The following is a 22,267-nucleotide window of genomic DNA, read 5'->3' on the forward strand; positions in this document are numbered from 1 at the left end:
GCACTTGATGCTGATGTGTTTCAGCTTGACCTGTGGTCAAACAGAACACCGTCAGGCAGGTGGCAGTAGAATGGAGAACAGGAGGAAGAGGGGAGGAGGAGACAGGAGAGATTTACATGGACTTAACTGAAATGGGGAGAGACAGACTCCAAGATAAATAGATGGAGGAGGGGAGACTCGGAGATTTGCACAGACGTGGGCAGAGACAGGTGTACAGTGATGCGGACAGAGAGAGTTACATGGACGGTAAACAGGCAGAAATTTAGAGGGACTGGGAAGATTCATAGGATTTGTGAATGGGGCAGAAATGTTCTCATAAATCTGGATAAAGACAAGGGGATTTAGAGGCATGGAATCAGAGATAAAATAAAGGAAAACATAGTAGTAGAGTGATTATGAAACGGGGCATGCCAGTTCAATTCCTTCATGGGGTACTGCCATTCATGTTAAGCTCTTTGAGCAAGGAACTTGAATCACCTTCAGCAAAATATCCTGGCGGATAGCCCCACACACACACAGACAGGGCACAGGTGATAAACCTGCCGGATAGCCCCACACACACACAGACAGGGCACAGGTGATAACCTGCCACATAGCCCACACACACACAGACAGGGCACAGGTGATAAACCTGCCACATAGCCCCACACACACACAGACAGGGCACAGGTGATAAACCTGCCACATAGCCCCACACACACACAGACAGGGCACAGGTGATAAACCTGCCACATAGCCCCACACACACACAGACAGGGCACAGGTGATAAACCTGCTGGATAGCCCCACACACACGGACCGGACGCAGGTGTTTCAGGAGCTCCTGGGGACAGAGTCTTACTCTGACAGGTGCGCAGTAAGCAGCTGACAGACAGAAGCTCTCGGTGCCTGGGGGAGTCAGGTACTGCAGGGAGGCCGGAGCAGTCCTCCTGAAAGACGCCAGACGTGAACGTCCGGGCCACCTAATAACTCAAAACCTGGGTTCAGCTGATTTGGTCGGCTCACAAACACATCCTTAAAATCAAGTAAAGTATAATCTACACAGTGGGATCTGTCCAAAATAGGCCGAATTCCAAATAGCTTTGACGGGGAGCAGACAGTGCACTCAAAACTTCCTCAAAGTTTGCATAAACAGACATTTTTTCCAACACTAGAAATGAAGTGATGGATGGACCTGTCCGTATTTGAGAGCACCCCTGACTGAGTTCAGAGGAAACCCCGTACAAAGATTCCTGGGGATATTGTAAGTAAAAACTTTTTTTTTTTAACGAACTAAGCCAAATCGAGAGAGGATTCGAGTGAAGCTTTGAGTGAAGCTCATTGATCCCAGGTTTCACCTCAGGGAGGGAGGACAGCGAAGCCTGAGGAGATCACGTGCATCTAAACTGGACTGGCAAGACGCGAGGGATGAGGAGAAGTGGAAAAAACCGATCATCGACCGTCCCTGTCGGGCTCCTTCACAGACTGTACGCAGCACCCCCCCAAAAATAGAACAAAACAACCAAGGAGCCAAAGAGCCCTAATTCACCGCCTTCCCCCCGCATCAGATTCGGCTGCATGGTTTCAATTTGCCTTCGACAATTCGGCTTGTGTATACAGTCAGTCCGGAAGCTTCCATAAATCACCCCGAAAATCGCGAGCTTAACGAACGCTAGCATCGGCAAACAAGCTTTCCTGTATCCTTTCCTGATTTTTTACGACATAAAACACTTAGATATTAAAAAGGAACATGGTGTAAAATGTCTGTGGTTATAAGCTCGGCAGGAAAAGAAGGACTTGCCTATAATGCAGCTTCCGCAGTAAACAGAAGTTTTAAGCACAGCGTGTTCTAGGGTTGAAGGAGCCATGGAGGATTTGCCATACGCTCCGAGGGACTGTTCATTAGGCAGTCCAAAACAAAAATCAGAGTCGGGGTTATGGCAGTTGGAGGTTATAAAGAATGTAGAAAATATTGCTTAATTTTGACCTTTTTATCACCAAATTATTGACCTACACACCACTGCAGAAGCGTAAGAGATGAGTCTCAGAATGAGTCTGTAGTCCACTAGGCGATGCTAGTATGTGCATTTGACGGGACCCTGATAAGTATTACTTTTCTAATTTGGGTGCCATTATTTTTTAAAAATTTGACAACCAGTGCTACAACATCAGTGAGTTTTCTTTTCTTGAAACACCGTGATACATTTTGTAGGCACATCTGACCCACCTCCTCCTTCCTTGCATCAAATCAATCACCTGTGGCCTGCACATGGAGATCCACTTTCACAGTTCATCGACCAGGAAAAATACATATTTTGGGTTGGGCCAACAGGAATAATCACTGTTCTTCAGCTAGTTTTTTTTAAAGAGAAGAAGAGTTAAGAGTAAAAAAGAACAGTCCTACCCTATTCGGTTGGTTCGTTGCCTTTGTTCATCCTTCAATCAACTACAACATTAGTAACAGTAACGTATTAACAATATGTTAATGACAATTTTTTTTATTACAATGAAAAAACCTGATACAACAGGTTTATGTCATTTTAAAGCATTAATGAACTGTGCAGCATGCATGCATTCACGCATGTACACACACACACGAGCGCAAACACACACACACAGTGATTACTGAAAAACAGATGTGGTGTGGGAGCAGTGAGTAAGATTGAGTGGATATTCGGTATTTGACAGGATTTCAAATTCAAATTCTTGTGTCTGCCTTCCCTGTGACAGTTGAGCCCCCCCCTCCCTCTCTTCCCCCTTCTTTCTCCCTCACTGTTTTCCCTAACTTTTCTTTCTCTATCCATCATTTTCTACCCCTTCTCTGTCTTTCTCTCATCCCTCTGTCTCACCCCATCTCTCTCTCCACTCCCCCTCTCTCTTCCTCTCTTGCTCTTTCTTTTTCTCTCTCTCAATTTTCAATTCAATAATACCTTAGTGCTTATTGGCAGGGCAGAACAATTTTCAAAGTTTCCGAAAACTTCAGGGATAACTGCTCTAGCTCCTCTAATCCAGGTCAGGAGGCTGATCGCCCTGCACACAGGCCACAGCGTAGACGGACATGGCACAGGGAGGTGGAAGTGATTGGTCAGCGATGACATAAACCAGGTCCTTCTAAGCTCCCCCCCGCCCCCCTGTCCCCACCCCCCCAGTCAAAAACACAGATGCTGCTTCTCTCTCTCTCGCTCTCCTTCCCTCCCTCCCTCCCTCTCTCCCTCCTTCCCCCTCTCCTATTATTCAGCCCAGACCCTGTCGGATTACCAAAACATTGATTTGGAGAAGGTCTAATGCTTTTCTTTTGTTTCCCCGTGAGACTGCTCTGGGGAAGTGTTTATTTAGGGGCACGTGCCTCGCTACGCTAACAACGTGGATCCACAGACTCACCACGGCCAGGAAATGAGAAGTCGCAGACCGCAGACACACACGACCTAACGTGCTTTCGGTCTGTTAATGCCAGCTCAGTAATATGTCAGTACATACCGACCTATATTGGAGGCATGTTTTCTCCGAAGCAAAATGTTTGTAGTAAAGTCAACTCTTTGCTCTGACTGAATGCATTTTTTTTAAATCCCTTTTGAGCTCATTTAAACACTGTTAGTATTGCAACAACAATGACAATTATATTTCATACCAGCATCAATCAGTAGCAATATTCTACAGCAGACTATGCCAGGTCTCGATTTGTAGTCAAAAATAATAATAAAAAAATTAAAAAAACATACACAGCGAGTGTCTAATGAAGTTTATATGAGCTCAACAGGAAGCATAAAGATGCTCTATCAGAGCTCATGTTACAATGAACTTTGATCAGTCCTGCTGCAATACCTCTGGCCCCCACAGAGTGGGTGGAGACTTTGTTCAAAGTAAGTAAGCTTGAAATCGATTATCTTTTGCCTTCTCTCTTTCTGTGTCTTATTTTCCCTTTCACTCCTTGACCTTCATTTTTTTATTTATTTTTATTATTTTTTTGTGAGCACTGGCCATAACAAGGTGACTCCCGGAGCTGTAGTTTTTCCACCGCGCGTCTGAATCGGTTCCAAGCCGACGTCTCACGGGGGGGCAGTAAAGCCTTTCCTACGAAGCATGAAAGCGGGGTGAAATATTTTAGATTCGAGACGCAGATGGATAGATACATTCCGTTGTAGGCGGACAGATCGTTGGACCCTCTGCCGACGCGCGCACACGAAAGCAGGTAATCGCGCGTTCGCTTGGCGAGAGCATTCCACGGTAACTAGCCCCGCTCTCTGAAAATACCCAAATTTACCGTGAGGTCATTTTTGGGACTTGCGAGGGGAAAGCAACACTTTTTTTTTTCTTCTTCCGTAGATTCTAAAACTGTAAATGAACTACATGTAGCAGATGTTTAATTCCACCCCCCCCGCCCCCCCAATTGGGTCAGACGGCAGATCATAACGACTTGGCCGGAGTAACTAACCTCAGATCGTTGTTGTGTCGCGGCTGCTCTGACTGCAGCAGTGCAGTCTGGGTAATGCTTCTGTCAGCCCTGCACGGACATTGTTAGCATGTTATATGATGAGTTTCACTGCAACTAATGTAGAGCAATGTGGAATTTTCTCTCAAGCAAACGGACCCCAAGGAAAAACAATGCCCTGAATCATAAAACGGTTTCTTGGCATGAAAAATAATATGAGAAAAACAGCTGAAAATTTATTGACCAAATCCATCTACTGTAATAGCAATACTACAGAAAAGACTGTGACCGGATTATGTGTCATTTACATGTGATTTTCTAAACGATATTGCACAATTTCGTATTTTCATATATGATATAATCTCTCTGGTTGTGATAAGGATGCCATAATAAGCTTGTCTCTATGCCCTACAGAGGGATTTCTTTTAGTGTTTTCCAATGATAATTAATAAGCTGCAGAGAAAATATAAAGGAATGTTTAATTTATGTACCAGAATTTTAGCTGACTGGAGCTTAAACATTAACCGAATGTAGCCATTTTATATGAAACAGAAAAATATACGGCTTCATCAGTCCTAATAAATAGCTACATACATGTGTACAGCAAATACAGAACACGTGCAATTATTTATGCAACCATTTGAAGTTAAACTGTTTACCAAATACAGAACTGAAATAAACATCTTTTCAGTTCAGCTGTTGTTTCGCGGTCTGATATCAATTGAGCTTCAGACAAATAATTGGCCCGGGGTTTATCAACATTTGCTGTAGACTGGCAATAAAGTAAATATATTTTTTGTGTAAATCCACAAACATTAAATGCATGCCTTCTGCTGAGCTTGGTGGTGGTCTGGCCTATTAGTCAGTGCATCATCCCTCACCTCCTCTCCCCCCATCTTCCTAAAATGGGCTTTGTCTCCCAGTCTTGAAATGAACAGGATATTACACTACATTACAGGCATTTTTAGCAGACGCTCTTATCCAGAGCGACTTACACACCTTTTTACATTACATCCATTTATACAGCTGGATGCATACTGAAGCAATGCAGGTTAAGTATCTTGCTCAGGGGTACAACAGCATCCAACCCAGGAATTGACCCTGTGACCATAAGAAGTCCACTCACTTCCTTACCCATTATACTATACTGCCGATATTCAGCAATGACCTCTCCACCCCCACCCCATACCCCCTTATCCCAGTCAACCCTCTCACACTCGCACGGGCCCAGGCCCCTGGTCTGAGTCCAGCCCCAGAGATGGCCCCCACCGCATACAAATGACAGGTGATTGTGATTGACAGGCCTCAGTTGCTGCCTTGGCACAGAGGCTCTCCCCGCCCTCTTTCAGTGTGCCCTAAGATATCCTGCGTACTCCTGTCAGACCACAGGTCTTAAATCACGCATGCCAGGGGCTCCAGATGAACGCTTCACTGCTGATTGCACCAGGAGGGCACATAGCTGGTGCTTCATACTTTTTAGTTTTGGAATTTTTGGAATGGGTGGGGAAAGTTGTTCTGAGACGCCTGTTTCTTTGCCGCAAGTGTTTCTGGTTTTGCTTTATGAATACAGTGGAATTTAAATCTTTTTTTTTTAAATTCATGTGACAGATTTTTTTCGAAATGAAAAAAATATCATTGTTCTTTTGGTTGAACTTTATTTCCGTGGTAGGCACTGAATTACTAATTTCACACTGGCACAACAAACATCGAGGTTGTAAATCATTTCTATGGCCAGATTGGTTAACCTGTGTAACTACAGAGAGCAAGTACAATGTATACTAGTGTAATAGCATAGTAATAACAATGCAATAACAATTGTGAAATCCCAGATATGTTTAAATTGACACAGTGCAGGGCTCTTTTGAGCTGCGATTTGGGCTCTCATGGGGAAAGTCTGGCTGCTGATGTTTCCGCAGATCATGTGTTTGCCTCCAAGTCTCTGTTTTGGTGTGTGGACACATGGCCCTCTTGCTTAATCCTTGGCGTGCGTGGGGATTAATGATGTATCGCTGAAAGACCACAGAGAGAGAGATTCTGCTAATGGACAGCATAGAGTCTGGGACCTGCTGTTTGTGTACCCTAATGCCTCCACCCACCCCCCCAAACCCCCACCCCCCCCAACCCCTTGAGGCAAACATACTGGCACACACGAACACACACACGCACACACTAACATGCACACACCAGTGCGTGCACAAGCACACACACACAAACACACGCCTTCGTTACTGATCTCAGAACTCTTCTCTCCTCCTAGATTCACGAGAGGCTGAAGCAGTACCAACACCAGAGTCCTCCCCCAGTGCTGGTCTACACTGGAGCTCTGGCCTATGAGGTGAGTGCTGCTGTAGAGCCAGCCCTGTTGGCTTAGATCACCCTGTGTCGCCATAGTTTATCTCCAAAATAGCCCCTTCAGCCTAGACCAGCCTTCAGTGAGTTGATATGATTGGTTAGAAAGTGTTGGGCTATATTTAAAAATAGTGGATAGACATGAGGCTGGCAAACAAGGACAGTCTGCTCATACCCAATAATTCAGGAAAAAAAAAACAATCCAGCAGATCCATGGGAATTTTTAAATGAAGCATATTATGAACCGTAAAAAAGTGCAATTCACTTGAAAGAAGGGTTTTTGTCCTGAATGTTTTTGAAAGTTAACAGATTCTGGTCAGAGCTGACACTTTAACCTGGAACCTCTTCCAGGAACCAGTTGTCACGGGTGAAGTGCGATTAATTCTGCTCATAGACGGCTCTAAAATCATAACACCTGGGAGAGACATCATCCTACGGTACCAGGACTGCTCCTGTGGAGAAACCCAGTGTTGCACCAAAAATGTATTTTCTTTTTTTGCAGTCGCAGACTGTGAAAATCCTTTAAGAAATGTATCTGCAAGAATTTGACCTGTGTCTGAGAGTTAGGGAAGAAATATTTCCATTAAAAGAGCTAACACGTGCCCAGATTTAGCCCCAGACCTGTTTCTCTCTCTTTACCTGCCATGTGTTTAATAGAGATGTCAGGTCTCAGCGCTGGGGTTGGGGGGGGGGGGGGGCAGAGTGATCCTACACCTGCCACACTTTCTGCCACAGAGAGACTGCAGTGCTGCTCTGGAGGAGGCTGGATGGATGGGATCACTGGCAAGGAAAGGGGGAGGCGGGGTGGAGGGCACCGACACAATGAGAAAAATGGCAGATAAAAGCAACGAAGCATATGATGTAGATAAAAGTTTAATAAAAAGAAAGTCTCCTGCTGTTCCTGCGATACGGATTTAGCAATCCGCCTCCTTTCCAGACAGTCCGTCGGTGCTCTGCACTCTCACAATGATGGACGGGGGACGGAGACGACAAGGGTGAGGTGATGTTCAATCGTCCGAACTCCCTATATGTCAATCTACAGATCTCCACCGTGCGAAAGAGACATCAATGAACTCCTTCTCTCTCTGCACTGCTAATCCTCCGGTGCAGCGGGGAGCTCTATCGAACGCACACCTGCGCCGCCTGACTGGCGTGCCGTGAGCCGGGACAATTTTGCCGTCGTTTGAATCCCAGGCTCGGCCTTCGCGATAATCAAAGCCGAATAATTTCTGTTCTTTTAAAAAGACAGACGCAGCAGCAATGTGTTATCGCTTTCGCAAGACTCTAAAGGAGAGGAGAGGTGGGCCAGGTGGGAAGGGAATTGGGGGAGGGAGGGTGGGCGGTGGGGGGGCGGGGGGGGGGGGGTCGGCGTTGTTTGACCGAAGACAGGAAAGAAAGACGTACTCACGCGTAAGCCCAGTAGCATTTACAGATTGGCTGGCAGCTCTCGCAGTGTTTCTTAAGACTTCCTGCTCTCTTGGGGCGGGAGAGGAAGACGCCAAGGACACGGAGAGGAGGCAGGGCGACCAATGAGAAAGCCTCTTTTTTTTGTCGGACGGATCTCCGCCACAAGGTCACACGGTCCTGAGCCGCACGGTTTTGGCCAGTGCGTGACACCGCTGCGGAAGGCAGACAAATTATGACAAATTCCTTCTTGCCGGAGCCCGGTTCAGACAGAACCTGAGTAAACACAGATGGGTTTACAAGCAGAGCTTGAGACGGGAGCGCGACGCTTCCAAATCTATTTCTTTTCTGTTGCACTCCCTCCCTGAGGCTTTGGTTAGATACCTGTTTTGAAATTACATTTCTTCGTGACTAATTGCCTTGGCTCCGTACGGAATTTTAATTGCGATCTCCAATTGTTTTGCTTCACACGGTGATGTACATAAAATTCCGCAAAGGCATTATCCACTATTGGCCTGAAAAAAAGAATTTAAGCAACAGACAACAACAATCTTTTATGAGATTACACAGAGCCTGTCCCATTTTCCTACAATAAATATATTGACGCCAACTTGCATCTGTAATTGAAATGGTTAAATGCATTACAAAATGTTGGACCTGTCAGTGCTGTTTTGTTTTTTTTTGTTTTGGTTTTGGAGCCATTTCAGGCCGAAGGGTTCACAAGAGTCAAGTTTGATTCTGATGTAAATTGAACAAGGAGGACACCTGGAGCCCGCTCTCTTCCCCCACGTGAGGTCAGGAGAGGAAATCGTTGTTGATGAAGACGCATAACCCTACAGTTCGGTGCTGTATATCAGTCCTGTCTCTATGGCACTCAGCAGAGCTCAGAGAAGCAAGCTCATTTCTTAAAATGGCAGCCGTCTGCGCCATCATGACGGACACTGAGGCAGAACAGGATTCTTCTGCCCCTGAGTGTCCATTGGTTGAGGATCACCTTCGTTCAGCGATGCCGTATTTTCGGATATTCCCCTCATTGTTGGGGAAGCAGCTTCTTCAGATTATACAGCTAATTAAAATCATTGCTCCGCTTCAGCATGATAAAAGACCGAATTTGCTCGCTGGTTAGGCCCTATTTGTGGGAAAGGCAGTTCGGGTTTGTTCTGATGAAATTCATCTGTTCCAGATATTTTTGGACAGCCCTGTCTCCAGTCTGCTACGTTCGCTGTTTACAAGCTGTACATTTAGACGGTCTGGCTAGCACGTATAGTGATCCAGACACTGAAAAAATTAACAAGCAACACATGTCATATTTCCCTTGCAACATCTGTCATTCCCATGACAACTGTGGGTTCAACATTCTGGGAAAATTTCTCAAAACAGAAAAAAAGTTTTTTAGAAGTATGCATACAATTACTACTGATTTATACATTTTATATTACAGACTTACGTGTTTACATTTTTATTCACGTGGTTTTAGAGAGCCACTGGAAAGGTAAACTATATATAAGTTTTTATACTTTTGTAAATAAAAATGTAAGGCAAATGGTTGTGGAAGAGTGATGGTCATCCTGTAAATTCATGATTCAAAAATAGAAGGCCAAATTGTACAATTTTGTGAGTTCAAAATAAAAAATTAAAAAATAAATATGAGGGCAAAGGAATGGAAACTCTGAAATGAACATTACGTATGGCAAACAGTCACATAGATCCATATCTCAGACAGGTCTTAATTTTTAAAGCCTTTTTTTAAAAGGACAGGAATAGGTACCGTAAAAGGATATTTTCTGCTTGTTACCTCTCAATAATTACCACAAGCTGATGTAATATCAGCTGAGGACGCTAACCGACAAAACCTTCAAAACCCCAAGCAAACGGCAGGTGTGAACTTTCCTTAACTTAACAATTAACGGTCAGTCTGGACTGAAAAGAAAAATATTTGTTCTTAGCATACACACGCAGTTTTGAGATGGCTGAACTCGTCCAAAACTGCATTCGTGAAGACAAAGATGAACTCTCGCATTTAACAGCACGCCAGAGTTAAAGACAGATGTTTGACTGAATCCGGGCCACGGATGTGTCTATTTTTCTTTTTTTTTAACAAACAGTACTAAAGTCTGCGCTGCTGCTTTTTGCCGAGAATTGCCCTGGACGTGCTCCCCGCCCCTGTCTCGCTCGCCCCGGGCCCCGGGCTCACTCACTGAGTTTCTCCGGGGAGGAAGCAGAGGGGATTCTGCAGGGCTGGAGCGAACATCAGTCAAGGAATCCCAGGAGTGCTGGAATCGGACCAGCCCAAAGAGATCAAACCTATACAGGATGGACAGGGAGGGCCTCGTCCGCGTCTGGGTTTCATTCCCACCCCTGATCTGAATTATGCCATCAGCGCAGTCATTCGCTTGATCTGACATCCTGGCCAAATTCTTCCATAATCTGATGGACTTTCGGGCTGAGCAGTTCTTCTGCTCCTGTCTGAATTGTTTTGCCATGGTCTAATTTACCAGCGAACTACTGTTGTTGATATGTACAACTGAGTAGCCAAGAGTAGCCGGAGTGCTCGGTGGAACCAAAAACCAGGGGACACACGGGGCCACCCAGAAATGGGCGGCAATGTTGTATAATGGACAGGGAACTGGGAACTGCCATTGTACCCTGGATCAATGCACCTAACCTTAATTGCTTCAGTAAAGTGCCCATCTGTATAAATTGATTTATGCAAAAATGTATTTAGAAAATTGCGATCTGTGTACGTTTATTTGGATAAGAGTGTCTTCATTCACCCCTAGTCAAATTAAACCCTGCTCAATTTACAATGTCCGTGCTTTTGATGTTAAAATGTTTTCATTTCCTAAAACGCTAACATATATTAGGCTATATTTTAAATAAGAGGTGGGTTACAGAAAGTGGGCTTATCTAATAAATAGATAATCTTTGGGAACTGTACATGGCAGTTTCCTCCACAGGTGAGTTGAATATCTTTTCAGTAATAGAATATCTATATACTATACTATAGAATATATACCTCTCCTCCCCAGCTGTCCCGGGACCTACAGAGCAAAGCTGACGGAGAAGAGGTCAATGAGCTGTCTGATCTGCTGGCCAATCCCCACGTCAAGGTGAGCAGCGACCCAACCGTGCCTCCCTCCAAAGTTCACTGTAAAATGTTCAGTGTTAACTCAACACTTCGTTGATAAAATCTTGTCCGACATTCCAGAGTGGGACCAAATGTTATTTGTCAAGAGTTGAATGAACAATGGACATTTTACTATGTATGTGAAGAAAGAATGTTTTTATATCTGGCGCTTAGATACAGAAAATAATTTGACCGGTACAGGACAGCCTGTATCATAGTAGCACACACCATTCAGCAATGTGAAAGTGTTTGGGATGTGATTTTGGGATGTGGCTGATGGATGGATAAAACGCAAATGGGTCCCCGGGGATATCTGGTACAAGGCGTGCGTAAATCGCCTCCACGCCAAATGGAAGCCAAGAGACGAGCTGAAGAACCGCAGTGCGCCACCTCAATCATCATCCCCGGCGGCTACAGCCAAAATGGAGCATTTTTTACAAGGGGAAATAAATCAAGGAGTGAGGCCTTGCTTCATACTCACACATGAAGAACAATAACAAAAACAAAAAAACGCACCACGTCATAGCTACCTGTTTGGAGACTCACACTGCCTGACAGGCACGTTCTTCCCCTTTTGCCCCAAGTGCCCAATGTGTCCCTTTGATTTGATTTGATTTGTATTATTATTGTTGTCGTCATTATCTTTTGTTCATTCGTTCATTTTGGTAAAATACATTCTGTGAAATAACAGGGTGTCATAAAATAGCTTTTCCACTTTGAGCACCTGCCCTTTCAAAAGGTCTCTGCGCGGCCTCTGTAGCGCAGCGATTAAAGACTTGATTATTATGGGCTGTGTGCGTGGAATAAGCGGGGAAAATCTTTCGTTGCACTTGTCACCGAGCGCTTCCCTCGTTAGCGCGGTCGCGGTCGGGTTTTCCGCCGAGCGCCCCCGCAGGGGATACCTCATTTTCGGGGAAATTTTTTTTTGCGCTAACGAGATCCCGATGCCGCGGCTGCAGTTCCCCCCCCCCTGCTTATTTTGACAAGTCCGGCGATCTGTTTTCGCAGAGCTTCACGTTGTTTACAGCGGGAGTAAATATGTAAGGAGCGGCACGGAGCGCGGTCAGGCGCCGGTCGCCCGGGTCCTCCCTCCGCGGCCTCCGCCCGCTTCAGAGGAAAAGCCGTATTTTTTGCGCTAGGCGCCGCTGCGCCCGCCGCGCCGGGAACTGTATTTACTTCTAGGAAATCGGCCCGAAATCCAGTTCGGCTCAATTATGAGTTGAGTCGGCGCCCGTGATACATCGCAGGACTCCCTTGCAGTGACCGCGGCTTTCGCCATGTGTTACCCATTAGCATACCTGCGCCTGTTAGCATACCTTATTGTTTTTTTTTTTTTTTAATGCTGGCTATTACTGGCTGGGCTTGCTATCAGTTGAAAGGGGACACGGGGACAGTTGATGACGAAACCATCGAGAGTCTGGGAATAATATTAGGCTTTTTTTTAACCCTTTGAAAAGTAGGTTTTTTAAAAATGTTTATTCAAAACTCTTAAGTCAGCGTTCTAGAACTCACCAGCAGTGATTGTTACATCGGCATTGGAATGTTCAATTAAAATGACTCTAATCACACATTTGTGATCTCAGACCTTGAAGGGTTAATGTAGCACAGCAGGCAGGATGAATGGGAGGCTAACAAGGAAGAGGGTGCTTGACTGAAGACTTGTGGGTGTATAGCAATGGTCCTGGGTGGTTTTTGTGAGTCATGGGGCAGAGCCACTGAAAGGCTAGCATTTCATTGGCTGTTTAAAAGGATTACTGAAGGTCAGTATTGATGCATCTAGGCTATGTTGAATGGCCAGATTGCATCACTAAGTTTTCACATTATCATGTTCTCGTGACTATATTTTTCCTGTAAATCACTCTGAGTAAAAGTTTCCACTACATAATTGATTAGATTTACCCATAAAATAAAATAATTTTTTTAAGAGTGAATAAATTATGGGAAGGAGACAGTTATACAAGACCACGATAACGCCAAGCATGATGAAGATGATCATGCTAATGAGATTGATGCTTACGATGAAGATGATGGTGATAATGGGTGATAATGGCGGTGATGATGATGATGAAGGTTAAAGGGAAGCAGGCCTGACTCCCGTTGTTGAATCCCTGCCCGGACTTCCAGCTCAGGTTGGCTCGAGACCATCTGGTCTCTTAGGAACAGCTTGAGCGATGTATGGCTGCCTGCTCTCCTGTAATAAAATACTGTTTTTTACAGAAGATTTATTTCTCTCAGGCATATGGCTAGAAGATGTTTTGTGGAAGAAAAAAAATGTTTCCAGACTCAGGGATAATGAGTTGTTAACTTGCTGGCAAAATGAACGTCACAATTGAATGAATGAGAATCTTTATATTGTGGAGGCTTGACTGTTTTCTGACTGACTGACAACTTCCTTGGGCATGTGTTTACTTTCCACTGTTGTACATTTGGATTTCCATTGCAACAGTCTGCTTAATGACGGCGGTTAGTCTAACTGATCTACAGCATCCAGGTGCCTTGATTAATGCTGTAGATCTCAGCTCATGACTAATAGCTTCTCCACGTGGTCTGTGGATTACACAGGTAAGAATGAAAATTATTCTTTCAACTACAACTTCCTGTTTTCTTCCTAGGATGTACTATAGTGCACTCCATTGGTGGAAAGTGCACCAATCTCTTGGCAGGATGTAGGTGTCTCCTATTCTGTTTCCCCCCCCCTTGCAGAGTCTGTTCTCCGTCCACGACACTGTGGCACAGGAACGCTTCGGACCCACCCTGCCGCCGCTGCCCGAAGACCTGGGTGAGCAGCAGGACTCGGTGAAGATCATACAGCTGGTCAAGAGCACGGAGCCCCTTGTAAGTGACGCTGACCGTCTTCCATTATTTGCTTTATAGTTTTTCGTTGCATCGCGAATCGCTGAGGATTTCCTCAATAACGAAAACGGGTCTTTTGCTAGTGCAGTAAAAGAAGTTAAAAAAAAAAAACTTAAGGTACTTTCTGCCCCTTTCCACAGAGCAAGCTGAAGTATTTTGTCATGAATGCAAACATTTTTTCTTCATAAGTTAACGTCTCGGCTCAGCTACTTCTTCCAAGAACGCCGAAATTTGATTTAAGTCAATTCAATTTTATTTGTATAGCACTTTTGACAAAGGGCATTGTCACAAAGCAGCTGTGCAGAGATCTGGGCCTGAACCCTGCGAGAGCACGCCCAGGGCGACAGTGGCAAGGGGAAAAAACTCCCTGGCTGGTGTTCGGGAGAAACCCAGAGCAGGACTAGGCTCAGAGAGGGGAGCCCATCTGGTGCAGCCTGGCACCGGCCAATGGAAAAACGGCTGTTTACATAATGCATGTATAATTAACAGACAAATAACAGCACAAATATGTCACATATGTAACTGAAACGGGGCCAGGATGACTCTATTTGTGACGAGAGACAAGCTGTAAGGCCAGCGGGTGAGACTGTCAGGCAGGCGACCAGCGTGGAGCTGGAGCTGGACCAGCTACGTCTGGAGGAGGGGGCTCGGTCGGTTCTATTGCTACCGCTCTGGGCAGTCGCTCGAAGTGAGGGAAGAGAGGAGAAAAAAACACACAGAATGTTGAGCTGTGCAGGAGAGATAGAGGTGCCTGTGCGCAATAAGGGAAAAAAACACAGGCAGAATTATCGATGGAAGAACAGCTAGAGGAACGAAGGTAAAGGGCCAACACAGTTATGAGGGCAGCCCTGAGACAGTCACCACCAGACCATGACTCTGGCTCAACTTAACACAGACATACCGTGCATGATCCAGTGACAGCACTGACAGCTCAGTCTACCAGAGACTCTAGGGTTTATGTTGGCCAATCAACCCTGTCCCTCAGCAACAGGACTGGCTAAAAAAGAAAGTCTTAAACCTAGATTTAAATATTGAGAGAGCGCCTGAACCCCTAAAATGAGCAGGCAAATTACTCCATAGAGAAAGTGCATGATAGGAAAAAGCTCTGCCACCTATGGTACTTTTAGCTACTCTAGGACTGGCAAGGAGGCCTGTGGGTGGAGCGTTCCTGAGGGATTATGGGAAGAAAGGACACCATTCAGATATACAGGGCCCAGCCCATGTAATGCTTTAAAAGTAAGGAGAAGTATCTAATAATATATCTGGAATTTTACTAGTAGTCAGTAGACATGAGCTAACACTGGACTGATGTGGTCAGATCTCCTTCTTCTGGTAAGAATATGAACAACAGAATGTTGCAGACCATTCAGAGAGGAATTATGCACATCCAGACAAAAGTGAATGACAATAGTCTAATCTTGAAGTAACAAAACAGCCCTACAGATGTTCTTTATAATCGTTTTAAATGAGAGATCAGGATCAAATGTATTTCCAATATATCTGGTGACAGCACTAGTCGTAACAGAGGTTCCATCCAGGTTTAGCATATAATCAGGTAGTTTGCATCTCAGGGACTTGGGCCCAACTATCATCGACTCTGTTTTGTTAGAATTCAGCAAGAGAAAGTTATGGGTCATCCATTCTTTTATGTCTAAGAGACAGGCTTCCAGATTTGACAGTAGAGCAACTTCTTCAGGCTTGACTGATAAATACAACAGAATACCGTCTGCACTGCAGTGAAAATTAATACTATGCCTGCGGTTAACTTGTCCTCAGGGAAGCACATGGAGAAGAGCAGAGGCCCAAGCGTAGATCCTTGTGGCACTCCACATCTAGCCCTGGATTGATTAGAGTACTCGTTGTTAATGTGCACACATTAATGACAGTCTGAAAGGTATGACTTATACCAGGAGAGAGCTTATCCACACAGGCCTACAAGGTTTTCAAATCTATCCAGAAAGATGAGGTGACAAATAGTGTCAATGGCTGGGCTTAAATCTAGGTGGATGGAAACTGTTTGCCTTAATGTGCTATAATGTAAAATGTGGTGATATCAGTGTCAGTATCAGCTAATACAACTTGTCAAATATTGTTTATTAATATTGTTCCCAGAATTTCCATGCGGTGCGTCCCCAGGTGCATGGGGATGGGGTGCCCAGTCTGTCCGTCTCGCCCCTCCCCTCCAGAGTTTGGCACACGGGACACCCTGCCCCAGCCCTGACACCGGGGCGGAACCTTAAGTCTCGGCCGCGCTTCTTGCGGTTTCCCAAATTGAGGGCTGGAAAACCAGAGGAGGAAGCCTGCATTCAGGGCTAAGTGAAAACAAAACAAAACGCTCAGGAAAAGAAAAAATGAGATTATGGGTTCCGCGTAAGAGCCAGGCTGGTGCAAGTTATTTGTGTGATAAAGGGCGGGGCAGGCAGACTGCGGTCCTCTGCGGTTGCCTGAGCGACAAGGCCACCGCTGGGTTCATTCTCATATTCTGAGGATGGAACGGTGAAACTTAAACTTTGACCTTTGACCCGTGCCTGACCTTACATAAGTACCTTTTGCTCAGAACCAGCTGCAGCCCAAAGAAGAGAGACGTACAGGCAAGGGATGCTAGGCAGTGCTTATTTATGGTGGGTTCTCCTGAAGCCCTTTTTTAAACCAAAACTGTCTAGGGCTTTCACCTACCCCTGCCCCTTCTAAAAAAAAAAAAAAAAGACATTAACCAGAGTATGTTTGAACAAGAAATTTCACTGGATCAGTCTGAAGTTTCTGAACATGACATCACTACATCACCCTTTTACAATAAACACCGGACGGCCTATTCACCTGCATCCGGGAGATCACGGTCACACAGTATGCATGGCCCTTGGATGACCTAGCCCTTCCCCACTAACTTAATTGGGATTAGCTGAATGGAAGGGGTTCAGTAGCACTAATTAATGGCACGAAGACCATGACTTCATGCCGCATTTCGTGTAACAGGCAAAATTTAATATTTGTGATATTTCCTCTGCTCACCCACAGAAATGAGACCTGGGATCTTTATTTTTTATTTTTATTTTAGGAAGAAATGCAAGGATTCTGAAAGGGGAGTAGTCACATGTGGGATCTCTTTAAAAAACCCCAGGGGCAGCCACACATTTATTTGAAAGAATGTGCTATTTGCCACACATTTATTTGAAAGAATGTGCTATTTTCAATGAGGACACAAACGCCTTGCCATCCATACCTGAAGCAAAAATTGATTTGCCTCTGCCCAATGTACTGTTACACAGTGAATTAACAGCTTTTTGTCTTAAAAAACAGTATTCAGACAAAAGGCTATTTTATTTTTTATTTTGTCATTATTATTATTATTAGAGGTAGTAGTAGTAGTAGTAGTATTTTTTGGTGTTAACACGAAAACATATTACTATTGTTCATTTAACTATGAGTATATATGTATTATTATCACTATTTTGAGTATATATGTAGAGATATATGTGGAGTATATGAATTTGCCCACTAAATACATTATTTTTTGGAAAATTAAGGTACGTTGGGTACAGCTTTGTGGAGTTCCCTCACCTGCACCTGTTTGCTCTCCTAACAGGACCCCCCTCTGTAATCCAGCACAGACACGCCCACTAGGGTGCCCACCTGTCCAATGAAATGGCGGAAAACCACCAGTATTCTCTGGTGCATTTCGCACGGTGCAGTGCGTGGATAACCAGGAACAGAACTTTGCCAATACCATTGGTGATGTGAACTGGGGTCAAAAAGGCAAAGCTGTCATTTGACTGTTAACATTATACCACTGTCATTGATATTAAAAAGGTGGATATTATCCATGGATACAGGAAGATATAATTTACATATATTACAGGAAGCATTTCACCATCAATCAGGCACGCCTTTTTCAGTGTTTTCAGTGATTTCACATTTTTATTCTCTCTCTAAGACCTACACCTTTTTATCTTTCGTTGGTCTTTTTTCACATCTGTGAAGTTGGAAAACTTAACCGCGAACTCTGTGCACTTTCATCCTCTGTCTTAACTGGCGGCCGTCCTTCTGAAAAGGACATTCTGAAGTTGTGTTTTCTCCGCGGGATAATTTGCATGAACGTACCCCCACGTTCTAAGGGAGAGATACGAGGATGTCATCTTGCTCGTCCATGCGAAAGTGCTCATCTAGAGCCGACTCCGTGGGCAATTTTCCATTGCCTCACATATCTCACCCTTCCCTCCTGAGTTTGGCTTTGTGTTTTTGGAGGGACTGTGTAATGAATGAACTACACAACATTAACACTTTTGAGGGTGTGAGGTAAGAACAGGGAAAATGAAAACTTTTCAGGCACTTTTCAGGACCGTTTTATATTAACCTTGTCTGCCAGCTTCCAGCAGGAATTTCCGTGTAATTATCTCAGTGGTAACGTGTAAGGTTAGAACCAGGGTTAAGGAAATAAAAAAGAGGCTTTAGAGCTGTTTTCTTGGTTGGATATTTATGACTGCAATCACAAGCGATTTAATATAGCAGGTGGAGAGTTGTGCTATGGATCACATAAAGGGGATAACAGTACTACTGAGGAATGGACTATAAAAGCAGTTTAATAGAAAGCTTGGACCGAAACATACTTCCATTCTCCCTGCTCTTTCCTTTGCTTATCGTCCAGTAGCCTCTTCCAGCTGGGCTAGCAACTGTAGCATTATGCTTCTGCATCAAAGTCAATCATTGTCTCCTGTCCAGATACGATCTGTTTCAATATTTTCATAAATGGCATGCATTGCTGAAAGGAGTGGCGCTATGTCAAGCCTAAGATTGCATTTATTTTTTATTATTAACACAATATGCCAGCTGAAAGACTCAAATGTGAAGTGGCGCACAACTTGATATGATTGCTGGTAATTGCATCGAAGAGCTATTTTTCAACGTGTCTACTTTCTTATCCGCATTGACACCGTCTGGCTGGAGGAACGTTGAAAAGTGTTCTCAGCAGTGAATTTGTGCTCATTTCGCGGACACTCTGCTCAGAGCTGGTGCAAGCAGAGCTATTGTTCAGCTTTTCGGTCCAAAGTAATTTTGCCACGTGATAAATAATGATCTTAGGTGACGGTCCTGGGACAATACTCTGATTGGGTCTGGCAGAATATTGGTGGAGTGGTTGAAATTGATACCTGAGTGTGGTTTTCATTGAAAGTCCAAGGGTGAATAATACTTAATGACAAACTATCACAGGGTATTAATCACAGCCACTGGCTGTTGAAACCCTGGGCCAATGGGCTGCCAGTTTGTTCGAATCCCCAGCCAATTAACCAGCGGCATTTTCAAACCGCAGTGAATCAGCATTTTAAAAACCACAATGAAGCGGACTATATCGGCCAGCTTAGCCTCTGCCAATCAGCTACGGTCTACTCAAAACTTAAGCAAATCAGCCATCAGCTATTCGCACCATCAGCCAATAAGCCGCCAGCCAACGGGCTTCGACGAGGATAGTTCTGGAAGGGCTGCCTGTGTTTGTTGCCTCGTGCCACTTTGCGGGATACACATAAACACAAGTTGTTTGTTTTGGAACGGGGCCCTTGTTTTTGGTATCCCCCGCAGGACTGACCCCGTCTGTCTCCTGGTTCTGGTTAAGCCGTTCATCGGGCTGGCCGTGTGTCACTGCAAGCCGGCGTCTGCGGAGTGCGCGATGACAGATATTCAGATTTCTCGTTGGAAGAGTGATGATCTGATTGGGGCGAATGTCGCTCCAGTGCTCATCAGCCTGAGTGGATTAAGTTATTGAATTTCGGCCTGAGCAGCGTTAACAGCGCTGGAGCTACAAACGTGTTAAACGCATTTCTTTGGCCAGTGGTGATGCGCTCACATGGATCTCATCATTGCTTTGGGTATGGAATTGGGGGGTGGGGGGTTTGTTGTATTGTGTGAAGCACTTTGTGTTACATTTAACTTGTATGAAAAGTGCTATACAAATAAAGTCTGATTGATTGATTGATTGATTGATCGTGTCAGAGGCCAGTGTCACTGTATCACGTTTCTGATCAGTGAGTAGCTTCTTTTTTTAATAGTAAGTAACACTTTTGGGAGACCTGCTGTTTTTCAAAGGTACCAAGGGCTCTATACTGGTACACACAGGCACGCACATGCACCGCACATACATACATGTGCACATGTGTTTATGGTGTGTGAGCGTGTGTGTGTGCATGCGTGTGTGGGTGTGCTTGGTACGTTTAGCTATTTGCTTTTCTAGGCCTTTAATAGAGAACTTTAAATGATCAGTTCAAGCAACCACAAATAAGAAATGGTAAACAGATGTGAGACAGTGAAGTTGCGATCATCTCCTGGAGAAGTAGCCAAGATTCAGCATATATTTTTATGTGACTGCAGTGTTCAGCCTGTCTCTCCTGCTCTGAAAGCAGAGGCTTATGGGTATCTGAGTCTAGTGTTACTGCCACACAGCACCTGCTGTTCTACAGTTTCAGACCTGCTGCATTGTGATGCGTATGTGGAGCTGGCCTCCTGTGTACTCATCCAGCCAAATGTCCAATCAGACTTAACTCTGAGAAGCTGTATGTTGCATAATTTCAGATTTGAAGTATAACAAGGCTAGGGGAAGGGGGGAGAGAGACAAAGAATAAATGAGACTGAGAGTGAAGGAGCAGAAGAGTGAAGGATAGAAGGCAATGAAAGATAGAAGGTGGAGCAAGTGAGATAGAGGGAAAGAGAATTGAGAGAAAGAAAGGAAAAGCAAGAGAGACAGTGTGAAGAAACAGCGTGAAAACTGCATGCTTGAGAAGAACTACAGACATTGTCAACAGCTCCTGGAATGATTCAAAACACTATTTTCCCTTTCCTTGTGTCATCACTCCCTGTCCTCTCTCCTGGAGCTGTTGATTGGCTGACGTGGATGAGAGTTGGCCCGGGCTCGCTCCCCTCCTCCAGGGATCTGATTCCCATTTCCCCCAATGCTTTCTGGGAACGTTGCCTGACGCGTGCGTCTCAGTCAGTCAACGTGATGTCGGCATTCTGGAAACTTCTCCGAGGAAGCTCTCTCCCTATTCAACACTCTACCAGTGCCTCACTATCACTCCCTCTACTCCCAGTCTCTTTCTCTCTCTCTCTCTCTCTCTTTCACCCTGGCCACCAGTGCTGTGTTATCTTAAACCCCCCCTTACCCCCCACTCCCCCCTCCGCTCAACACAACAGGGGTAGGGGCTGATGACCTGGCTATCGCCAGATCTCCCTGTCCCTGCTACTGCACTGCACCCAGAGCAGAATGTGATGTTCAGATCTCTCAAATGTTCAGTGTTAGATCAACTCTTACAGAGTACATATGGTCCCTCATATGTAGTGTGTTAGGGCTATAATTAACACTGAACATTTTGCTGTGTACTCTCCGAGCTGATTTTCTGTCAAGAGAAGAACTGAAAATAATATATGAATTTAAATATAAAAATATATAAATCATTTTAAATATAAATATACTATGAACATAAGAACACATATAATTCAAGTATAATTGTTTAAAAATATTCTTGGAGTTGAAAATATTTTTGATCTCCCCCTCCTCCTCGTCTGCTGTTCAGGATCTTGGGGGTCCCCCGGGGGCCCAATGGGGGGGGTTCTCAGTCCCCAGTCTTAGAGCCCCAGCTCTAGAGAAGCTCTAGATTCTGCCCTCTTGCAGACATGCACTGATTTTACAGTCAACCTATGGAGCACTGCACTGCACAGAGTTCCTGCACTGCTTAACTGAAGAAAATATTGGATGATCCAATAAACATGGAAACCTATTTAAAGCCATAATGGGTCTGAATGGCTTTGAATTAGAAGCATATTTTAATGCTCTAGAACTGAGGCGGGGCTGCTCTCTTATTTTCTACCAGCAAAGTGACTTCACCAACTGCCTTATCCCTGCTTTATTGTGTCTGACAGCTGTATAATCTCTCATAGTTACAGAACAAGCCGCTGGATTCACTTAGACACGTTATTCCAAACAGGCCCGGGCTCCACGCTTAAATCCGCTGCGCTCGTCCCCCTTCTCCTCTCTCCCCGTCTCCCCGTCTCCAGGGCGCGACGGTCAAGCGGGACCAGGGGACGGGAGCCATCGTCGTGGCGCGCGTTTTGAGAGGAGGAGCCGCAGACCGAAGCGGTGAGCT

The 22,267-nt window shown here is 44.9% G+C and overlaps 1 protein-coding gene across 1 annotated transcript in view; it reads left to right on the forward strand.

Annotated features, from left to right (window-relative positions):
* LOC135260310 (MAGUK p55 subfamily member 7-like) overlaps positions 1-22,267 on the forward strand; it is a 64,783-nt gene that overhangs the window by 11,678 nt on the left and 30,838 nt on the right. The window contains exons 3-6 of the mRNA XM_064345554.1: positions 6,666-6,743; positions 11,191-11,271; positions 13,992-14,123; positions 22,179-22,260. Coding sequence (XP_064201624.1) covers positions 6,666-6,743; positions 11,191-11,271; positions 13,992-14,123; positions 22,179-22,260 — 373 coding nt within the window. The remainder of the gene's footprint in view (positions 1-6,665; positions 6,744-11,190; positions 11,272-13,991; positions 14,124-22,178; positions 22,261-22,267) is intronic.

Source organism: Anguilla rostrata, chromosome 8 (genome assembly GCF_018555375.3).
Source record: "Anguilla rostrata isolate EN2019 chromosome 8, ASM1855537v3, whole genome shotgun sequence".
NCBI lineage: Eukaryota > Metazoa > Chordata > Actinopteri > Anguilliformes > Anguillidae > Anguilla > Anguilla rostrata.